The following is a 20,269-nucleotide window of genomic DNA, read 5'->3' on the forward strand; positions in this document are numbered from 1 at the left end:
TTCTGGAAATACAGCGACGTCTAGGTAAAAAACAATCTCTTTTTATGGCATATCCCCGCAGGAAATGCAGCGATGTCGCTGTAAAATAAAAACATTTTTCATGGCACTATCTAAACAGAAAATGCAGCGATGTCTCAGTAATAAACAACCTCTTTTGTGCCACTATCCCAGCGGAAAACGCAGCGATGTCTCTGTACAAAACAACCACTTTTTTGCCGCCATCCCAGCAGGAAACGCAGCAACATCTGGGTAAAAAACAACTTCTTTTCACGGCACTATCCTGACAGAAAATGCAGCAATGTCTCAGTATTAAACAACCGCTTTTGTTGCACTATCCCGGCAAGAAATCAGCAACATCTCACTAAAAAAACGACTGCTGGTTGTACTGCTATCTTGCCAGGAAACACAGCAATGTCTCAGTAAAAAACAAACAGTTTTGTTTTTTGTTGGTCTAGAACAGTGGTCTGGAGCCTGACAGCCATCTCTAGCTGTCACATCATCCACCATCTCCTCCACCTCCAGATGACAAAGTCAGCTCATAGACTATGTCACTTTAGAAACACTGATATGATATGAATGAGACTTGCAAATGTTATGTACAGTATTTGTGGTTTGCAGAAACGTACAATGCCAACATTTTCTTCTGGCGACTGCGCTGTACCAAGAAGTCAGATCTCTCACCTTCACATCCTGTCGTCTTTAACCTCCCTAAACTTTTCACACTTGAGAATAATTTATGATTTAATATAAAGTTTTCCATCTTTAAGAGGAACTGTGAGTCAGCGGCTGAGACAAGCTTCATGAGGGAACCAGAAGTGCCAAACAGGGAGGCGACCAGAGGCCTGACATTTAATTAATAGATATTACCTGCTGACACAATAGGGAATATCACAAAGGTCAGTAGGACAGCTGTTTCACATTCAGACGAGATGTAGTCATGAGAAACTTTGTGAGGATCCAAGTGAGGAAAAGACTATTTATAACACTCATGGTTAAGTTATTATCATTTTCCTCCTCACAGAAAAGTTCTGGAATAACTAAGAACAAATTTGAGATCTTTGTTCTTTTCTTAAATAATTTCATTTTATGCAGCTTTATACTTTGACTACACTACATGCCTAATGCCAAATTTAGACCAGGATCCGCTCAAGTGTGCTTGAAAAGGCTTTTATCATTCTGCATATTGGATGACTAACCAGAGAAAATGTGCCTGCCATGGTAGCGGTTTTTTAAAACATGCCATGAACTTTTGTTCATCTGTTTCAGAATTTCATGAGAGCACATTCCAGGGTTTCAGAGTCCCAGCACAGTTTAAAATCGTGGTGGAGGAAGTATTCAGATCCTCTACTCAGAGTGGAGTTGAAAAATACGCCTACAAGCACTTCTAAACTTCTCTCATGGTTTCATGTTTGAGGCCCAGAGAAGTACAAATATACAACATTTGACCCAAATAAAGATGAGGGTGAAAGTCCTAAAATTGAACTTTATTGCTCTCCCATCAATGTTAGACTCTATACTGCTACAATTGAATCTTTTTTGAGAAGATATTTTCTTAAGTGCCTCAAAAATCTTTTCCCAAAATGTACTTAACTTAGTGCATGCCCAAAATATGTGGGTATGGTTGCCAAATTGTGTACCATAGTTTCTCCAACATTTATTTGAGTATGTTGAGCCCGTTTTAGCCACTACTTTGGGTGTCTGAAAAATCTCATAACCACCTTCCAACCGAACTCCCTCCAAGTATTTGAGTTGGTTACCAAGTGTGCACCAATACATACTTCCTCCCATTTACTGTGTCTGAATGTGAAAAAAATCTCATAACCACCTTCCAACTGAACTCCCTTCAAATATTTGAGTTGGTTACCAAGTGTGCGCCAGTACATACTTCCTCCCATTTGTCCTAGCTGTAGTTTCTCATGACTACATCTCATCTGAATGTGAAAAAATCTCATTACCACCTTCCAACCGAACTCCCTCAAAGTATCCAAGTATTTGAGTTGGTTACCGAGTGTGCGCCAATACATACCTCCTCCCATTTGTCGTAGGTGTAGCTTCTCATGACTACATCTTATCTGAATGTGAAGAAATCTCATTACCACTTCCCAACCGAACTCTCTCCAAGTATTTGAGTTGGTCACCTAGTGTGCACCAGTACATACTTCCTCCCATTTGTCCTGTGGTATGTCTGAACCCATTTCCCATCTCCTTTTTATCTGTCGTGTATCGTCAAGAGTTATGATCTACAACTTTCTTGCCCCTACTTCCTGTTTGTACTTTTATCAAGAACTCCTCAATTGGGGTGGGCTCCAAAACTGTATTCCAGTCTTATTGTTTATAGAAAATCCTTTAATTGTAAATATCTAGAGAAGTCTGTTTTAGGAAGCACAAATTCCTCCCTTAACTCTTCAGATGCCTTAAAGCTGCCTTCATGACAGAGTTGGTGTAGATTTGTGAGTCCATGTTCTGCCCACTTTCTAAACACTGCATCCTTATGGGAGGGGGTAGTGAGCAAATGTGTACAGGAAAGATCCCGAATCCATGTTGTTTAAGGGTTTAACTGTGCAGCCCCCTGAAAAAAAACTTAAGTTTGGGAATTTGAGCCCTCCATGTGGTATTGAGAGCTGTAATGTTTTTAGTCTCGTTCCTGGTCGCCTTCCTTGCCTTCTTTCAATGTTTTTGGTAAAAATCGAGCCAATTTGCTCAGGTTTCAAAGTTAAGTACAATTACAATATTTCCCTTAAAGTCGTACCTCACATTTGTCCTTGTGAAAATTACTTTTCTTACTGATTGTACAAAAATATTGAACATCGACACAAATACCAGCTCGTGCCAGCTCCATGCCACAGATGACACCATGCAGCTGTAAAAAGCTCAGACTCGTACACTAAACATGCTGCATGACTAACATGCAGTGACACGGCAGGATGATTCAGGGTTAGAACAGAGGGGCCACTCACCATGTAATCAATGCTCCACACACACACACACACACACACACACACATACATGCAGTCAAGATTATACATTAGATGTCCAATTAACGCAGCATGCAGCATCCCTGCACCTCCCTTCTGCTCCCACAGTTTTAAGCGTGAAGACAGTGCCATGGTTTCCACAGGGGGTTGTGGGAGGTGGGTTACAGCCAGATGTGATGTCAGAGTGGCGGTGGGTGTGTGTGTGTTCGCAGGGAAAGACAAACAACCTGACGAAGAAGAGAGGCAGTTGAAAATGAGGAAAGTGACACAAGTGTGAAGCTTCAGCCGCCGTGAAGACGATGACAAGTGTCAAACGTGACTTTCAACTTTGAGATTTAAAACATTTCATTCCCTCAGATCAGTCAGAAGTCAGCACACACACACACACACACACACACACACACGTTTTCCATCACTGAGACGTGTCTCAGCGACTCCAGTGTCCAGGCGTCATTATTCTTTAAGAAACCGTCTTTTTTCTTTAGTGTATAATCACCTGAAAAGAAGAATCACTGTGTTTTCGTTACCTTAGAATGAGCCGTTTATATCTACACAGGGAGCAGGTCCACGTCTATGGTGATCGCCATGTTACACCACTTTGTTTCTACAGTAGCCCGGAAAGGACAAACCAAACACTGACTCTAGAAAGGGACATTTTCAAATTTTCGCATTGGCCAGTTACGTGCAATACTACAACTTATGTTACATATTTTCATATTGCTGTGTATTTTATTTTTTTCTACTGATACTTCCTGTTTGCACTCTGTCCCTCTGCTGCTGCAATGTTGAAAATGTCCCCATTGTGGGACAAATAATGGATTATCTTGTCTTGCCTTTTCTTGTCATGTCTTACCTTACCTCACAACCTTATCTTATCTTGTTTTATCTAATCTTACCCTATTTTATCTTATCTTACCCTGTCTTATAACCTTATCTTATCTTGTTTTATCTAATCTTATCTAATCTTACCCTACTTTATCTTATCTTACCCTGTCTTATAACCTTATCTTATGTTACCCTATCTTATCTTGTCTTGTCATATCCTACCTAATAATCTTATCTTATCTTACCCTGTCTTATAACCTTATCTTATGTTACCCTATCTTATCTTGTCTTGTCATATCCTACCTAATAATCTTATCTTATCTAACCCTGTCTTATCTTATCTTGTCTTGTCATATCTTGTCTTGTCTTATCATACCCTACCTTATAATCCTATATTATGTAACCCTATCTTATCTTATCTTGTCACATCTTGTCTTATCTTACCCTACCTTATAATCCTATCTTGTCTTACCCTATCTTATCTTATCTTGTCTTGTCTTATCTTACCCTACCTTATAACCTTATCTTGTCTTACCCTATCTTATCTTGTCTTGTCATATCTTGTCTTGTCTTATCTTACCCTATCTTGTCTTGTCTTATCTTACCCTACCTTATAACCTTATCTTGTCTTACCCTATCTTATCTTATCTTGTTTTGTCTTATCTTACCCTACCTTATAACCTTATCTTGTCTTACCCTATCTTATCTTGTCTTGTCATATCTTGTCTTGTCTTATCTTACCCTACCTTATAACCTTATCTTGTCTTACCCTATCTTATCTTGTCTTGTCATATCTTGTCTTGTCTTATCTTACCCTATCTTGTTTTGTCTTATCTTACCCTACCTTATAACCTTATCTTGTCTTACCCTATCTTATCTTATCTTGTTTTGTCTTATCTTACCCTACCTTATAACCTTATCTTGTCTTACCCTATCTTATCTTGTCTTGTCATATCTTGTCTTGTCTTATCTTACCCTACCTTATAACCTTATCTTGTCTTACCCTATCTTATCTTGTCTTGTCATATATTGTCTTGTCTTATCTTACCCTACCTTATAACCTTATCTTGTCTTACCCTATCTTATCTTATCTTGTTTTGTCTTATCTTACCCTACCTTATAACCTTATCTTATCTTATCTTGTCTTGTCTTATTTTACCCTATCTTATCTTATCTTGTTTTGTCTTATCTTACCCTACCTTATAACCTTATCTTGTCTTACCCTATCTTATCTTATCTTGTTTTGTCTTATCTTACCCTACCTTATAACCTTATCTTGTCTTACCCTATCTTATCTTGTCTTGTCATATCTTGTCTTGTCTTATCTTACCCTACCTTATAACCTTATCTTGTCTTACCCTATCTTATCTTGTCTTGTCATATATTGTCTTGTCTTATCTTACCCTACCTTATAACCTTATCTTGTCTTACCCTATCTTATCTTATCTTGTTTTGTCTTATCTTACCCTACCTTATAACCTTATCTTATCTTATCTTGTCTTGTCTTATTTTACCCTATCTTATCTTATCTTGTTTTGTCTTATCTTACCCTACCTTATAACCTTATCTTGTCTTACCCTATCTTATCTTATCTTGTTTTGTCTTATCTTACCCTACCTTATAACCTTATCTTGTCTTACCCTATCTTATCTTATCTTGTTTTGTCTTATCTTACCCTACCTTATAACCTTATCTTATCTTACCCTATCTTATCTTGTCATATCTTGTCTTACCCTATCTTACCCTATCTTGTCTTGTCTTATCTTGTCATATCTTGTCTTGTCTTATCTTACCCTACCTTATAACCTTATCTTATCTTACCCTATCTTATCTTGTCATATCTTGTCTTGTCTTATCTTACCCTACCTTATAACCTTATCTTGTCTTACCCTATCTTATCTTATCTTGTCTTGTCTAATCTTACCCTACCCTATAACCTTATCTTATCTTACCCTACCTTATAACCTTACCATATCTTACCATACTTTATCTTATTTTACCTTACCTTACCTGACTTTACCTTACCTTATAGAAATACTTGATCAGCAAGAGGCCAGAAATCTAGAGTTAATTTTTGATTCTGAATTAAACTTCCATACTGAATACATACATCTTGAGAGGATTAAATCTTTTCTTTCATTTCAATTTACAGAAAAACTCTTAGTTATGAGTTTGTTTTCAGCCACTTAGACCAACTTATTATTCAGCGCCCTGTAAATCAATCCAGCTTGTACAACATACTGCTGCCAGAGTACTCAGAGTACTCACAAGCACTAGTAAATGTTACCATATTTCTTCTTCTGTTCTGGCCTCCTTCCAATCGCCTTCAGATCTGACTTTATATTGACGTCAATTGGAAATCAAACAAGCTGCATCAGTGTCCTCTTCTAAAAGATCTGCTTTCATTGACATATTCAAATGATCTAATATGTATTTTATATCTCCCATGAGTGTTTTTTCTTCTGTTTTTATCGTCTGTCACAAAGTGCGATATAAACATATTTATTTTTGTCAAACACGACACAGTTTCCAACCGCACTGTTCACACACTTTGATCCCTGTTTATTTCTCCGCTTCTCATGTTCCACTCCAGTATTTTCAGCTTTCTCGTCTATTCATGGGAGGTGGGCTCGGGCCCTTCGATTAGGTATTTGTGTCATTTCAGTGGCATGTATCTCACTTTGAACCCAGTAAACTGCATTTAAATCTGGGTCATACAGGAGAAACACCCCCCCCCCAACGTCTCTGCCTGTGGGCTCCACATTAGGCAACTGGTTGTGTCTGTCCCTGTAAACAACCCCACAGATCAACAGGACGAGGCAGCGTGCCAGTCAGGGTAAAACCACACATTTTTATGCACCAGGTGACACCCTAAACTCCACTTCTTTAACATCCAACATGTACTTGTGTTAAACTGTAGATCCCACACATGAATGGACACATTTATGACCCATGAGGAGTCTCTAGAAGTGTCCTCCTAATGAGCCACCAGAGACAGAAACAATAAAAAGAACAGAGCCAACCATAAAAACCAGTCTTCCAGTGACTGGAGTCTGGAGCTGGTGTTGTATTCTGTCTGAAGCCAAAGTCAAATCACATATCACACCCCAGCTTGTGTGTCACACAAGGCCCCGGTCAGGGCCTCACTCTGTCTCTCTCGGCTCAAATCATCTATAAATACAACCTGGAGAATGTCATTATCTCTAATTGTCTGTGTACGTCGGACACACTCAACACACAGTGGCATACCTTCGGAAACCGGCAAAGAAAGCGGGCAAAAGATCCAGACGGTTAATGACAAATCCTGAGAGCCCCACTGTCACACAAACACCACCACGGTAACACACACTGGGCAGGACAGACTGAGAGGGGCATGCAGCAGTGGAGTCAGAAATAGAGTGACACACGGGGGTCTGCAGCCAATCCCACACAGTGATAAGCAACACGGCAGGGCTGACAGACGAGGCCTCTATAAATATCTGCAGGCACAGGAGGGGGAGGACAAGGATACGACCCTGTTTGGTGAACTGTTTGATACCAGAAGAAATAAGAAGTTCAGATTTTATTGTCACCCAGCTGTACACAGAGTGGTGTTTCCCTGGAGAATAGGAAAGAATATGAGGTGCAAACAAGATACAAGACAAGATACACACTGATATACAGCTCAATAACTGAAAAAGATAAAAACAGGTAGTGCACATAAATGTAAACAAATGTATTATGATATAAAAACTGTTGTTTCGAGTATTATCTACAACATCTACGGCTTGTTTTTATTGTGTGTGAATGTAAGGGGGAGGGGGGTGATAATGGACGCCGGCTGTTCCCGACACGAGTGCACATGTGTGGCTCTGCGCCACATCAGCTGTCCACTCTGACTGACGGCCCCAGCTGAGGGACCGAGGTGAGAAGGAGGAGGAGCCTCCTGGGTTTCTGTGACAAGGGGGGGGGGGGGGGACAACAACTCTACAAATAAATGTTTATCAGTGCAGCTTCACTGGGGCCCCTGGGGTGGAGGGGCCCGGTCGCCATCTGGAAATACGGCCGCGTTAAAAGAAGAAATCCCAGTAAATCAAAATGGTGTGATTTTCTGCATGTGCCGTCAAAGAGGCATCTCCAGCATGGTTTTCTGTTTTTTTAAATAGTATAAAATTTATTAAAATAATAATTTCCTATTTTGTTTTGTAGTTTTATGATTGCTGGGTAATATGTGTGCTGGTGTCCAATATCAGGTCCCTGTTTAATCATTTAATGAGATGATATGATTTACAGTAGATAGTTCAGGAGCAAAATCTCTCAAGACTAACAAACTGGGCACACCTGCAAGACGATACAACATAAAAGCTGCAGTAAGAGACACTGTTGGTAAAATAGGGCACACTAGGGCCCGTCACAACTACCTTACACCACTGGTTTTCACACAAATGATTTGCAGTATTTTAAAGTTTTATTATGCAGGATATTACAAAAGACAACATATGGACTCCTACAGAATCAGCTCCTATGAGCCACTCTCAGTGTGTAGTGGTGTATTTATCTACAAAGACTCTGCCATCTGCCTGTATTTTTTTATTTTCTTGTTATTTTCTGTGTTTGGGATGTTTATTGGCGTGTAACCCCACACAGCTCAGGTGAGGTCAGGGCTTCATAAACAGGTATAGTGAGGTATCTGTAGTGAGTGAATCTGGGGTTGGCTTTTATTTTTTGTTGGTGAGTGTGTCTACAAACCAAAGATCCTGCAGAATATTTCTTACAGAGACAGTGATGCTGCGGAATTAAGGTTTTTATTAGCTGGCTCACCGCTTTGGCCCAAATTGAAAAATCGAGTCGGCTATTCGGTGGATTCTGATTAAAGTTTGATCAGACAGAGGATAACTTTGGTGATCCTCCAACTTCTCATCTGGTGACACCATGAAGTTGAAAATTCTAATAACTAGTCCATACCCATTGGTAGCTTTGTCACCTTCTACCTATGCCAATCCTCAATGCCTATGTGCAGTTTCACATAGGTTGACCACGTCAGTGAGTAGAAAAACGTGGGACAGACAGAATGACTGACTGACAGAAACACACACTAACAGTTTCCATGATTATGTACAGCATACCATACCATGACTTAGTCATACCAAGAATTAGAAGAAAACACCAACATTGGTCCACAGGGGGAGCCACAGCGATCGGTCACATTTTAGCCATTTTTAAGCATTTTTCTGTTGTTATAGCGCCACCCAGTTGCCAATTAGAGTTAAATTTCTCCAGTCACCTTGAGGCGTCCTGTTCTACATATCTACCAAGTTTAGTAAAAATCCATATGGCGGTTAGGCCTAGATAAGAAATGAGCTCTCTAGTGCCCCCATTTTGTTTGATGGGGTCAATAATGGAGGGGTCCCCTCAGATTATGTGTGGTCATATGCCTACAAAGTTGCGTGGTGATGGGTGAAACCCTTGAGATGTTATACACCTTTATGTGATGAGCCACGCCCTCCGCAATATTCATTGCCTTATAGAAGCTCAGTTTTAGTAAGTTTTCCAACTTTTGCCAAGAGGGAACTTTAGATATTGGTCCCTAGATTATGTTCACTGAGTTTCATGCAGATCACTCAAACTTCCTAGGAAGAGGTCGATTTGAACTGTTTTTCAAAAAATTCAAAATGGCAGAAAATCTATATAAGCGGAAGTTATGGGTTCTTGAGGCAAATGTGTTCCTCATGAGGAGAGGCATCTCTGTGCAAAGTTTCATGTCTCTACGACATACGGGGCATGAGATATGCCCATTCAAAGTTTGCAATTTCAATTGGTTGCTATAGCGCCCCCCTTTGGCCAATTGATGTAATATTGCTTCATTGGCATCCTCCCATGACCCTCTACCACTGTGCCAAATTTCACATGGATTGACCAAGTCAGTGAGGAGAAACACGTGGAACAGACACACAGAGTTTTCGTCTTTTGTCTGACAAAATTTGAGGAATCCCTACAGAAATAGATCTTTTTTTTTTTCTTTTTGTTTTTGTTTAACCAGAAACAGCTCCAGAGTCGCCGTCACCAAACCCACCAGACTACATTTCAATATCCAGTTAATTTATCATTGTAAAACACACTTCATTCCACGTCCACAGAGACAAATCAAAACTCGCAAAGGCCGTCTCAGTCTTTCACTGTTCCAACAATCACCAACTCTGGTTTGGTTAAAAACCTTAATTCACACAGTTAGATATGAAAATATACCCACTCTATACACACTATAATTACTGTTATGTGCTTTATAAACTGCTGTTGTGTTTTGTTTCGCAGTTGTGTTTTGCCCTGGAGGGTCACCACAGCAATGCTAATGTTTAGCCACCATTAGCTACCATGCTGGACAGCTAGCTTGCTTATGTTTCTGCAGTTAATGCTAACGTTTATTAGCAAGAATAATTTGTAGTAACTCAACGTTAGGCTGCACTTTAGAGATGATGTTTTTAATTAGCTGCTAATCCACTTTATATTATTCGAATGCTAACACTGTGATGCTGCTGTACTGGACGAACTCTCATTTTTGACCTGATGGTGCTGCGAGTAAAGAGCGGGGATCACCAGTTATTATGATTCAGTGTCTGTATGAATGTTTATGGTAATCCATTTTAAAAACTGTTGAGTTATTTTTGTTGTTGTGGATTTAACCTTCAATAAAAAAGAAAAGGAACATAAACTGTAAGCTAATTATACCACATTTAACCCCACTCACCTCTTCACTTAGAGGACGGAGGTTCTGTTCTTCACCTCTGGATGCTGGTTGGCGATGAAAGCTTTGAAGAGATGCTCCTCGTTGAAACTCTTCATTAACTGCTCAGTTTGAAGCAACAGGACAAAAATCATCCTCTGAAAACATCCAGAATATCCTAGGAATATACCCACAATACAACTTCATTTACTTTCTCACTGGTTCGCAGTAAAGCTCACAGGCCAAGAGCCATTGAAACATTACAGTGCTGCAACATCAACACTTCATGGAGGCCCATTTCAGCCATATAAAAATTTAAATAAAAGCACTCATAGTAAATCTATGTTTTGACAAAATTCAATCACGTTCTTGCCAACAAAGGACCAACAAGGGCTCGCTAAAGCTGGTGAGCGTTACATCCTGCCCTAATTCCACATTTACAGCATGTTAAATTCCAGATTTAAATCAAATCTGTAGGGTTTAGGAGGATAAACAGGCAGAAATGGAATATATTATAAGAAGTATGTCTTCATTAGTGTTTAATCACCTGAAAATAAGAGTTGTGTTTTTGTTACCTCAGACTGAAACGTTTATACGGACATACAGAGCAGGTCCTCGTCTACAGAGATCACCATGTTTCTACTGTAGCTCAGAGCGGACAAATCAATTTTTTTTTTTTTGTTTGCCCATTTGGGTTTTCATGCCACTGTAGTTAGCAGCCCGTCTGCACCGAGGGTCAGAAAAACCAAAAAAATTTAAAACACGAAACTCCTTCATTCTGGGTCTGTTTGTTTTGGAGAAGAACAGACGCCTGTGGATCAGGAGAAGTTTCAGCTGGTTGCAATCAGCAATCCTCACTGCTAGAATCCTCTAAATCCCCCTAAACCTTAAACTCTGAACCTTTTAAGTAAGACCCTGTTTCCATCTGGTGTTAACGTGTTTCGTTAATCTGTACACAAATTGGAAAGCCAAGACACATCATTGTTCACACCTGTCTATCATGCGTCTCCAGCTGACCACTTGTGTTCAGATTTCTTTACTGCCCCGTGCAGTTATTACGTCCACACTTTTGCTAGCTTCTCTGTAGCACGCTTGCTAGTCACTTTAGTTCAGTGGTTCCCAACTGGTGCAGCCACAGGGTCCAGATTTCCCCTTCGTCATTAGTTCAAGGTCCACACAGTTTAATATATTCAGCATCATACTTGTGTTTGGCCGTGTTGTTGAGCTAGTTTGCTGTCTCTGTTCAGAAGCTGCCCATTGGTCACTCACTCTACAGCAGGAAATGACACTTCAAAATAAAAGCTCTGTGCTGGAAATTCACTGTAATTAAAAATAAAGTGTGTTTTTTACAAACTTGACATGTTTATGAGTCACTTGCGATCCATTCAGAACGGACTTGTGACCCTCCAGTTGGGAACCACTGCTTTGGTGGCTGTGTTGTTTCAGCGTCTCCGACACACTTGGTCCAACTCGACATTCAATTGGTACGTTATAGAGTGTTTTAGTGCACTGTCACCAAAACAACCACCACGCCCTGCACTGATGATGAAGTCCTTGTATGCTTGTACGCATTTGCATCTTCACTACAAAAGACATGAGCGATGGTGTCACAATGTGTCTTGGTGGTGGTTCAGACTTGAATTTAGTGCTGTCCAACTGTGACCAGATCACCAAAAACAGGGTATAAAATAACAGTATTACCATCAAAATATATTTAAGGTACCAAAAGTAAAAGTACTAACTATACAGAATGGCCCATTTCAGAATGAAATATATTACTCATTGCCCTCAAGCACATAATACTAAAATATTTTATCATCCTCAAACAGGTTTAAAATACAAAAATCCAAGAATTTATACACTGTATGTCCACACATGTAATATATATATGTTAAAGTGTCCATGTGTGTCATATATTATGTGTTAAAGTTTTTAATGTTGCAGCTGGTAAAGTTGGAACTCATTTTAATTTCTTCATATACTGCTGGGTCGTTTATGAATTCATGTCCGGTATAGATGAAGTCATATATAAATATTTCCCTTTGAGATGTAATTAAGCATAAAGTGGCAGAAAACTGAAAGTCAAGTAAAGTACAAGTACCTGGAAAGATTTACTTACCTGTCAGCACTGGCTACAGCCGATTTCAGACCAAAGGAACATTTTAGGGTCATTAAAAGGATAAAACTAAATCTGCACAAAATGACTTGTCAAATAATATTTTCACGTTTCAAATATGAGCTGATATTTGAGACATAAGTTCAGGCACACACTCTGTAGAATCAAAGCAAACGTGACAGGAAGCAACACGGAAAAAGGATTTTTATTCATGAACTGTTTTTACAAGCAGTCCAACACGCAACTTCCTACCTGTCTCGAAAACAAAAAAATAAAAATCATTGAAATAAAATAAATTTAATAATAATCATTGAATAATATTATCAATTATATATCAGTATTATCATAACCTTAATGGCAATAATAAACCCAAAGCCAGTAGTATTTGTGTTTGTCTGTGGCATATGAAAAAAACAAAACAAGAGAGTTTCTGATGGGTGTAAACCGGAGGATTTTTCTACAGCGAGCTCTCGGCTGAGAGCTCATAACGTGGAGGAGAGACGGAGCGAGAGATAGAGAGCTCCCCACACACGCAATAATAAATATGAAAGAGCAAAGAGAGTCCTGTATTCAAACAAAAATAATCATCTGGAACTCGCAGGTACAATATCTAAAGTCTTTATGTGCAAGATTTGAGCTGAAGTCTTCACCACAAACAATTATACTCACATCAAAACCCCCGACCTCCCCGAACATTTTCATTTTGTTTTCTACATTAAATCTTTTAAATAAACCTAGAGCATTTTTGTCATTTCATATACACATATATTTATATATACTTTGAATTTTTTTTCCTATATGCCATCCTTTTTAAATTGTCGTGTGTTGAGCGTGTGTTTGAGCAGAGTGTATGACCACCAAAAAAAAAAATAATAATAATAAAGTCCACTGCATGAACATACAGAGAGATAATGAAGCTCGCACACTCACATGACATACGTACAGTGTGAAAGAAAACTTTTTAGAGTAGAGAGCTGGATGGTGTGTCGAGAGTCCCTGTGGCAACGTGGTGGAAAGCCAGAGCACACACACACACACACACACACCTCTGTCTTCTCCAGAAAAATGTTTGGTCACAGTTTTGTACCCTTCGAAGACTCGACGCCGCCACCGCACAGTTTGTGAAGCGGCGTGTGTGGCGAGAAGGGTTCAAAAAGTTCAGAAAAAGGAGGCTTCCCATTGGTTCCACTCAATCAGCAACAGTTATTTGGCACATTTAACAACTATTAAGTAACACATTGGGCTAAAAAGGTGCAACAGACATAAATTTCAATGAAACAATAAAAACCATTTTGGTTTACAAAAATAAAAGACACCTTGAGAGGTGGCAAAATTTCTCTATAAGACGATAATATCTCCCCCTGACTGGTTAAAGGCTACAAAGAAAGAAAAATAAAATCACAATGCACCCCTAATCAACCCTTTTCCTACTGAAGGTCACACATCACAGCTCCGGAAATGCATGGACATCACAGACGAGGACACTGTACTGCATGTCAAAATAAAAACCCTGAAATCAATGAATGTATCCAACAATAAATTGGCTCCTCCTGCTCCTCCGCTGCGTGTTCTTTTTAATCCACACCATACGATTGTGCGCGGTTTCTGCCCTTCAAACTTCAACGGGGTTCACGGTGACGGCGAAGCTGCCGGCGAAACCGTACAAAGCCCCCCGATTGAAGACGTTTCACCTCATCTGAACTGTGTCACATTTAGGAACAAAAAAATAAATCATGAGTAGACTTTGAGGAAAACTCCACCCTGAAACACTTTAATGTGAGATAAACACGCTGCTGACGGATGGTGTTGTTTTTTTTATTCTGCTAGAAAACTACGGTGGCCCATTTCTGCCAATATGATGAAAAAATAACTAAAGATGACAACAGTGCTGCTTGTAAGAACTGTAAAATGATCATTTCAAGTCAGGGTGGAAACACCAGCAATATACTGACAAATCTTCCTGTACAACCTGGGCTTAAATAGGAATGCCTCGTATTTGAGTCTCTACGCACGAGCGATGCTGCTTCGCAACCAAGCATCACGTCCGTTAATAATAACATCCACACCATAGCTACAGGATAAGCAGCTTTTTTCTGACTAAGGAAACCTTCACGACAGACTGCTGCTACACTGTGTTCAGACTCAGATAATAAAACCTGTGTGGGCCTTTTTTGTTCCACCGAGAAAACTGATCAGGAATTAGCACCAACAAACAGAATCGATACTGGCATGGGTATCAATAAGAAACTATTAAACTCATCCCAAAGTAATTTGATAATCGATTAGTTGGATTGAGTGAAATTTTTAGGGGAAAAAAAGTCAAAATTGTCTGATTCCAGTTTTTAGAATGTGAATATATGAGTGTCTTTGGGTTGTGGACAAAACAGGACATTTCAAGATGTCGTTTTGGGCTTTGGGAAACACTGATCGTCATTTTTCACCATTTTAAGACATTTTATAGACCAAACAACAATCGATTAGTCTCGTCGAGGCGGACCTATCGCCACAGGTTCGCGTCAGCGCTAAAGAAAAGTCTAGGACCACTGATTGTCTTTCTGCTGCAGGGGAAAAACACTCTTGCTTGTTTTTGTTTCTTTAAACCAATCACAGTCCTGTCGGTCACTGTATGTGACTCTAGCAGAGCATCATTACGATGACATCACAGAAGCTTGCGTGAAGTGAAACGGATCGATGTCGCTGCCAGAGTTAAAAGACGTGGCAAATTAACCTTGACTGGCCGAGTCAAGAAATGGATCAATGTCGGAGGCATGAGAGTCCGGCGAGACGAGTCTGGGGTGTTCCGAGGTGCGTCCACAAGTTCTTCTAAATCAACTCACAGTAAGAAAAAAGCAGGCATGCCTTAACGCATAACAACGTGACATTTTCAAAGTCTAAGTTGTGAGCTTGGAGGTTGTTGTTGTGGTTTCTGAAGGGGATTTGGAAACAGTAACACACAGATAGCGTAAGGAAGCAGGAATGCTGGCTGAAGTTGTGAAAATAATCGACTTATTATTCGACAATGAAAGTAACTGTCTGTCGGAGCCCTAGTATCAATAAACTCTTATCACTTCCCATCCCTACAACTCAGAACGACATGCACATGAGGCAGGGTGCGGTAATGAGTGCAAAAACTAAAACAACCCTTCATAAAAAAAACAAAACAAAAAACAAACACCTGAAATGCCTCAAACATCAGAGAGATTATCTTAATATAAAATGCCTCTATAAAAGTTTGGTGTATTTAAGGGTGGATTTTTCCTTTAATTAGCTTCAGCTCGTCTTCTTCATTCACCATCCACAAAAAGCCGAAAGCTGTAAACCCAACAATTGCGTGCGACGATGAATTTCCAAAAAAGAAGCCGCGACACGACAACGCACAGACGAACAAACACGGAGCGCGACACTCGGCCCTTGGAGAGGTTTCACGCCTCAAACTGACACAGTCCAACTGAGGTAAACGCAGCGAGTGATTGAAAGCTGTCCCCACCCTCCCGCCACCCACCACCCCACCCAGCAGGAAAACACTCTTCCTCTTCCTCTTCTTCCCCTAAAGCCAGGACAGATTCACAAACAGGCAGACAGAGAAGTCCCCGATAATGCAAACACGTTGGACTAAAACACTGGAGATGCACAGAGAGGGAGAGAAAGGGTTTCGTATGTACACTCAGAGTCACTCCCTCCTCCCTCCTCCGTCGCCTCTTCCTCTGCAAGTGTAGCCTTCATACACAATAGTTACACCGTTGTCCGTGGTTACCGGTTCCCCAGGTATACCAGTCTTCATGGTTCCCATAGCAACCAGGCTGCTGTTTGTCAGCCAATGGAATCCCAGTCTCTATGGCAACTGGCTGTACAGGAGCCAATCTTGAAAGAGTCTGTGGTCCTTGTACTTCCTGTTGTCTGCATTGGAATGATCAACCACCACCACTGCCGCCGCCGCCACCACCACCACCACCTCCTGTGTGTATCTGGGGGCGATATCTGCCACCAAGCAGCTCCTCCAGGTTGCTCAGGTGACTCAAGTAAATATTGATGTTGGCACTTTACGCACTTCAGTAACAGAGGGAGGGATGTTTAGAGGAGAACAGGTCGAGCAGCCTTTATTTATTTGTCCTCCCGCCAAAGCCTCAGGGCCTCATCTGCGCCGCCTCCGAGAGATTGGACCTGTAGCCCGCCAGGCTGCTGTGGGTCCTGGTTGAGAAAGCCCCATCCAGTGGTGGCGGCGGCGGCGGCGGCGGGGTACAGGTGTAGAGAGGGAGGGGAGGAGAAAAAGAGAAAGACGGGGACAACAGAGGACCGGGCGTCAGTCCTCGTCACATTCATGCAGAGGTTCTTCACATGCTGAGCCCTCCCGAATGTTTCTCTCTTCCTCTTGGTGAACTGGCAAGGTCCCATGGCAGACGAAAAATCGCGCTTATGATTGGTCGAATGTGTGTGTGTGTATGTGTGTGTGTGTCGGTAAGACGCTGCTGTGCATGGTCCGTACACACTGCAAGGCGTTGTGGGGAGGTGTCGGGGCAGCTGATGGGGAGGGAGAGGAGGTGGGATGCAGTGTGTATATGTGTGTGTACAGGTGTGTGTGTATGTGTGTGTGAGATATATATATATATTTATATATGTGTGCGTGCGTGTGTGTTGTGTATTCACAGGCCATTGCTATTGCGGTGTGTGAGGGGAGGTTTGGAGAGCTCCACCACTCCGGCCCGGCCTTTCCCGATGACTTTGGGGGCGCGGCGCAGCAGCTTCTGGGCTTCTGTGAACGCTTCGGTCAGCTCTTTCTTCCACTGCACGAATTCCGGATCACTCTGCACGCACACGAGAAACAAACACATCAGCTCGTTGTCTTTTTACCTCACAGACAAGATGCAGACACTCAGAGAGAAAAGGTGGCCCAGTGGTCGTACCTCACACTGCAGCACAAACTGCTTCCCTCCTTTGATGCGCAGCAGGATACATTTCTTGTCTTTAATCTGCGTTTCTTCCACCGTCACGATCTGCTCCATCGTCAGCAGGTTTTGCTGGGAACAAAATTGACCAATCAGAAATGAGTAAAGGTGAAGAGCACCATGCAGAATACAGATGATGGTGCATCAGACTTCTAGCTGAGTGGCTGCAGAGCTGTAGGGGTCAGACTGGACTACTTTGGGAGCAAAATCAAGTCTCAGTTGCGACTTCTTAAAATCCTGGACCATTATAAAGTAACATGACAGCATCAGACGGGCCGTGAAGCCACAGCTGAGAGACCTCGGTCACACTAAATGTCCTCGGGCCGTATTTACAAAGTCTCCTTGGACAAACAGTTCCTACTAGTGACAAATTTCTGAGAAAATTCTTTGAATTCCAACTTTCCCTTTTAGTTAAAGCTAGATCCCTTAAAGATAAAAGTGATTCACAAAACATCTCAGGCCTTACGAGAGCTCCTAAGGTGAAAACTGTTGGGAGGAGGGAGGAGGACTCTACAGAGGCTTCAGAGTTTCAGAGAAAACTGTAAAACAAAGACAAAAGAGAAATACTGAAACTTGAAACCAGCTGTGAGTTCCTGCACCTGAACGCCTCTCAGAGAGGCTCTTCCTGTTGTTTCAGTCACCAGCAGCAGTTTGAGGAGGGCGTTAAGACTGAAGCTCACTACTGAGGCTGAAGCAGGGGGGTGGACTACAGCTCTAAACACCTGAACAGAGACAGCAGGGACGCTGAAGGGGCGCTGAGGACACAGCGGGGACCTGGACCTTTGTGTTAACACTCACCCCTTCTTTCTGCTTTTTAAAATGTTTTAGCCACGTCTCCTTCAGTGTGGCGTCAGGACAAACAGACAGACAGACAGACAGACAACGTTCATACACTGACAAACAGTAGCAGAGCACCCTCTCTTCAGGACAGACGAACATGAAAATGACACACATGAACATGAACATGGAGAGGGACGTTCTTTGAGGGGACCTATCATGCACATTTTCAGGTTTGTACTTGCTTTACTGCTAAAAACACTATTTTACGACTAAGAATTTTCCTAGTCCACCAATAGCCATCATTTACCGCCATTAGTTGACTAGTCGGCTGCATGTTTACGATGTTAATGTAATGATTAAATGATATATTGATTGACTGATGAACCTTCATTAATATAGGCCTATATTTTATCTCCAAGTGCACGTCACACACTGAGCGAGCCGCCTGTTAATGACACTGTGGACTAATGGGCATGTAGCTACTTCCATGTTTCAGATGATACGTCATGTTTGTAGTCGACCAATGAAGATGAGTTTACATATCACCGTGGGTTCGTCCTTCACCTTCTCAAAATGATCCCACATACGCAGGTACCAGCCCTGGAAATAAGGGCCGTACACATGCTGTGTCTTGGAAAAAGCGAGGTCTAAACGACTAGCGTTTGTTTGACTGTCAGGGGGCAGCTCTACGATGTAACATTATATATGTAACAGAAAATAAAGAACAGCATGACGGGTCCCCTCTGGATGTGTGTGCTGTGGGGTGAACTGACCCGTGACTCGCCCTCTCCCCTCCATTCCACACGGTTGGGGAACAGGTAGAAGTATCGGCGCTGCCACTGGGTCAGGAACGGGTTCCCCAGCTTCAACATGTAGCCGTGCATTATGCAGTCCTTTCCGAAGGCGTAGTCTGCACACACACACAAACACACACACACACACACACACAGTTAGAATATCCTGCAAAGATTCAAGTGTTTGTTTCCTGTTTTGATCATTCTCTTGTCGTCTTACCCTCCTCGTGGCCGAGCTGCTTGTTCTTGGCCCTCTTGCGAGCCTCGTTCTTGTCCGTGTCCGAGTTCACCGCCTCGTAGACCGTCTCTGCCACCTCCTGCTGCCAGCGCTCCGATATGACCAGAGGGAAGTTCTTGTACAGCTCCTGGTCACTGTCCAGCAGCTACAGGACAGACGGACAGACACATAGGGAAAGAAAGGGTGCAGCACATTTATTAGCTAAAGCATTCTGGTACAGGAACCATTAGACATCGTTGTGTAATTTGCAGTTAATTTTATAAGTTTGATTCAGAGTTATATTGTTTTTATTTTGCATAGTTATTATTTAGTTTGAGGCAAAATACCTGCGGCTGATTTGTTTCTGTTAGCATTAATTAGAAGTATAATCTCCTGGCCTCTGGAAGCCTCGTGTGTCTTGCTGATGCTAGTTTAAAGTGCAAATAGATCAATAATCTGGCTCATCACACATTACAAGAGGTTCATATCACTGCACTCAGATGATGGGAAGACAACAAGGACGACCAGCAGAGATGACTGTACCATAGAGCACAGATCTACTGAGTTCTGAGTTGACGACAGCTCACTAGAACCAGCTGCCTTTAAATCTTAATAAATTACATTTAATAAAAAATAAAAATAAAAATAATGAAATAAAGAAATAAAATAAAAAAATGAATTTAAAAATAGCCTTAAAACAATGCAACATGCATTTTTAAGAAAAGCCGCCATGAAATTTAATTTTTAATAAATTCAATAAAAAAATAAAATTAAACAAATCATAATAAAAAATTAAAATAGAAAATAATAAAATAAAAAAATATAAGAAATGAATAAAATAAATTTAAGAAAGCCTTAAAACATTGCACCATGCATTTTTTTTATAGAAAAGCTGCTGTGAAATTTAATTTTAATAAAT

General features: G+C 41.1%; 2 protein-coding genes across 2 annotated transcripts in view; both read right to left on the reverse strand.

Annotated features, from left to right (window-relative positions):
• The window catches only part of myo18b (myosin XVIIIB), a 76,514-nt gene extending 69,309 nt beyond the window's left edge, over nucleotides 1-7,205 (reverse strand). The window contains exons 1-2 of the mRNA XM_033646636.2: nucleotides 7,050-7,205; nucleotides 3,069-3,202 (exon numbers count right to left, since the gene is read on the reverse strand). Coding sequence (XP_033502527.2) covers nucleotides 3,069-3,107 — 39 coding nt within the window. The 5' untranslated portion in view covers nucleotides 3,108-3,202; nucleotides 7,050-7,205. The remainder of the gene's footprint in view (nucleotides 1-3,068; nucleotides 3,203-7,049) is intronic.
• A 9,377-nt stretch (nucleotides 7,206-16,582) lies between these two features.
• grk3 (G protein-coupled receptor kinase 3) overlaps nucleotides 16,583-20,269 on the reverse strand; it is a 102,028-nt gene continuing 98,341 nt past the window's right edge. The window contains exons 18-21 of the mRNA XM_033646570.2: nucleotides 19,354-19,516; nucleotides 19,113-19,249; nucleotides 17,518-17,631; nucleotides 16,583-17,418 (exon numbers count right to left, since the gene is read on the reverse strand). Coding sequence (XP_033502461.1) covers nucleotides 17,257-17,418; nucleotides 17,518-17,631; nucleotides 19,113-19,249; nucleotides 19,354-19,516 — 576 coding nt within the window. The 3' untranslated portion in view covers nucleotides 16,583-17,256. The remainder of the gene's footprint in view (nucleotides 17,419-17,517; nucleotides 17,632-19,112; nucleotides 19,250-19,353; nucleotides 19,517-20,269) is intronic.

This window comes from Epinephelus lanceolatus, chromosome 19 (genome assembly GCF_041903045.1).
Source record: "Epinephelus lanceolatus isolate andai-2023 chromosome 19, ASM4190304v1, whole genome shotgun sequence".
Lineage (NCBI taxonomy): Eukaryota > Metazoa > Chordata > Actinopteri > Perciformes > Serranidae > Epinephelus > Epinephelus lanceolatus.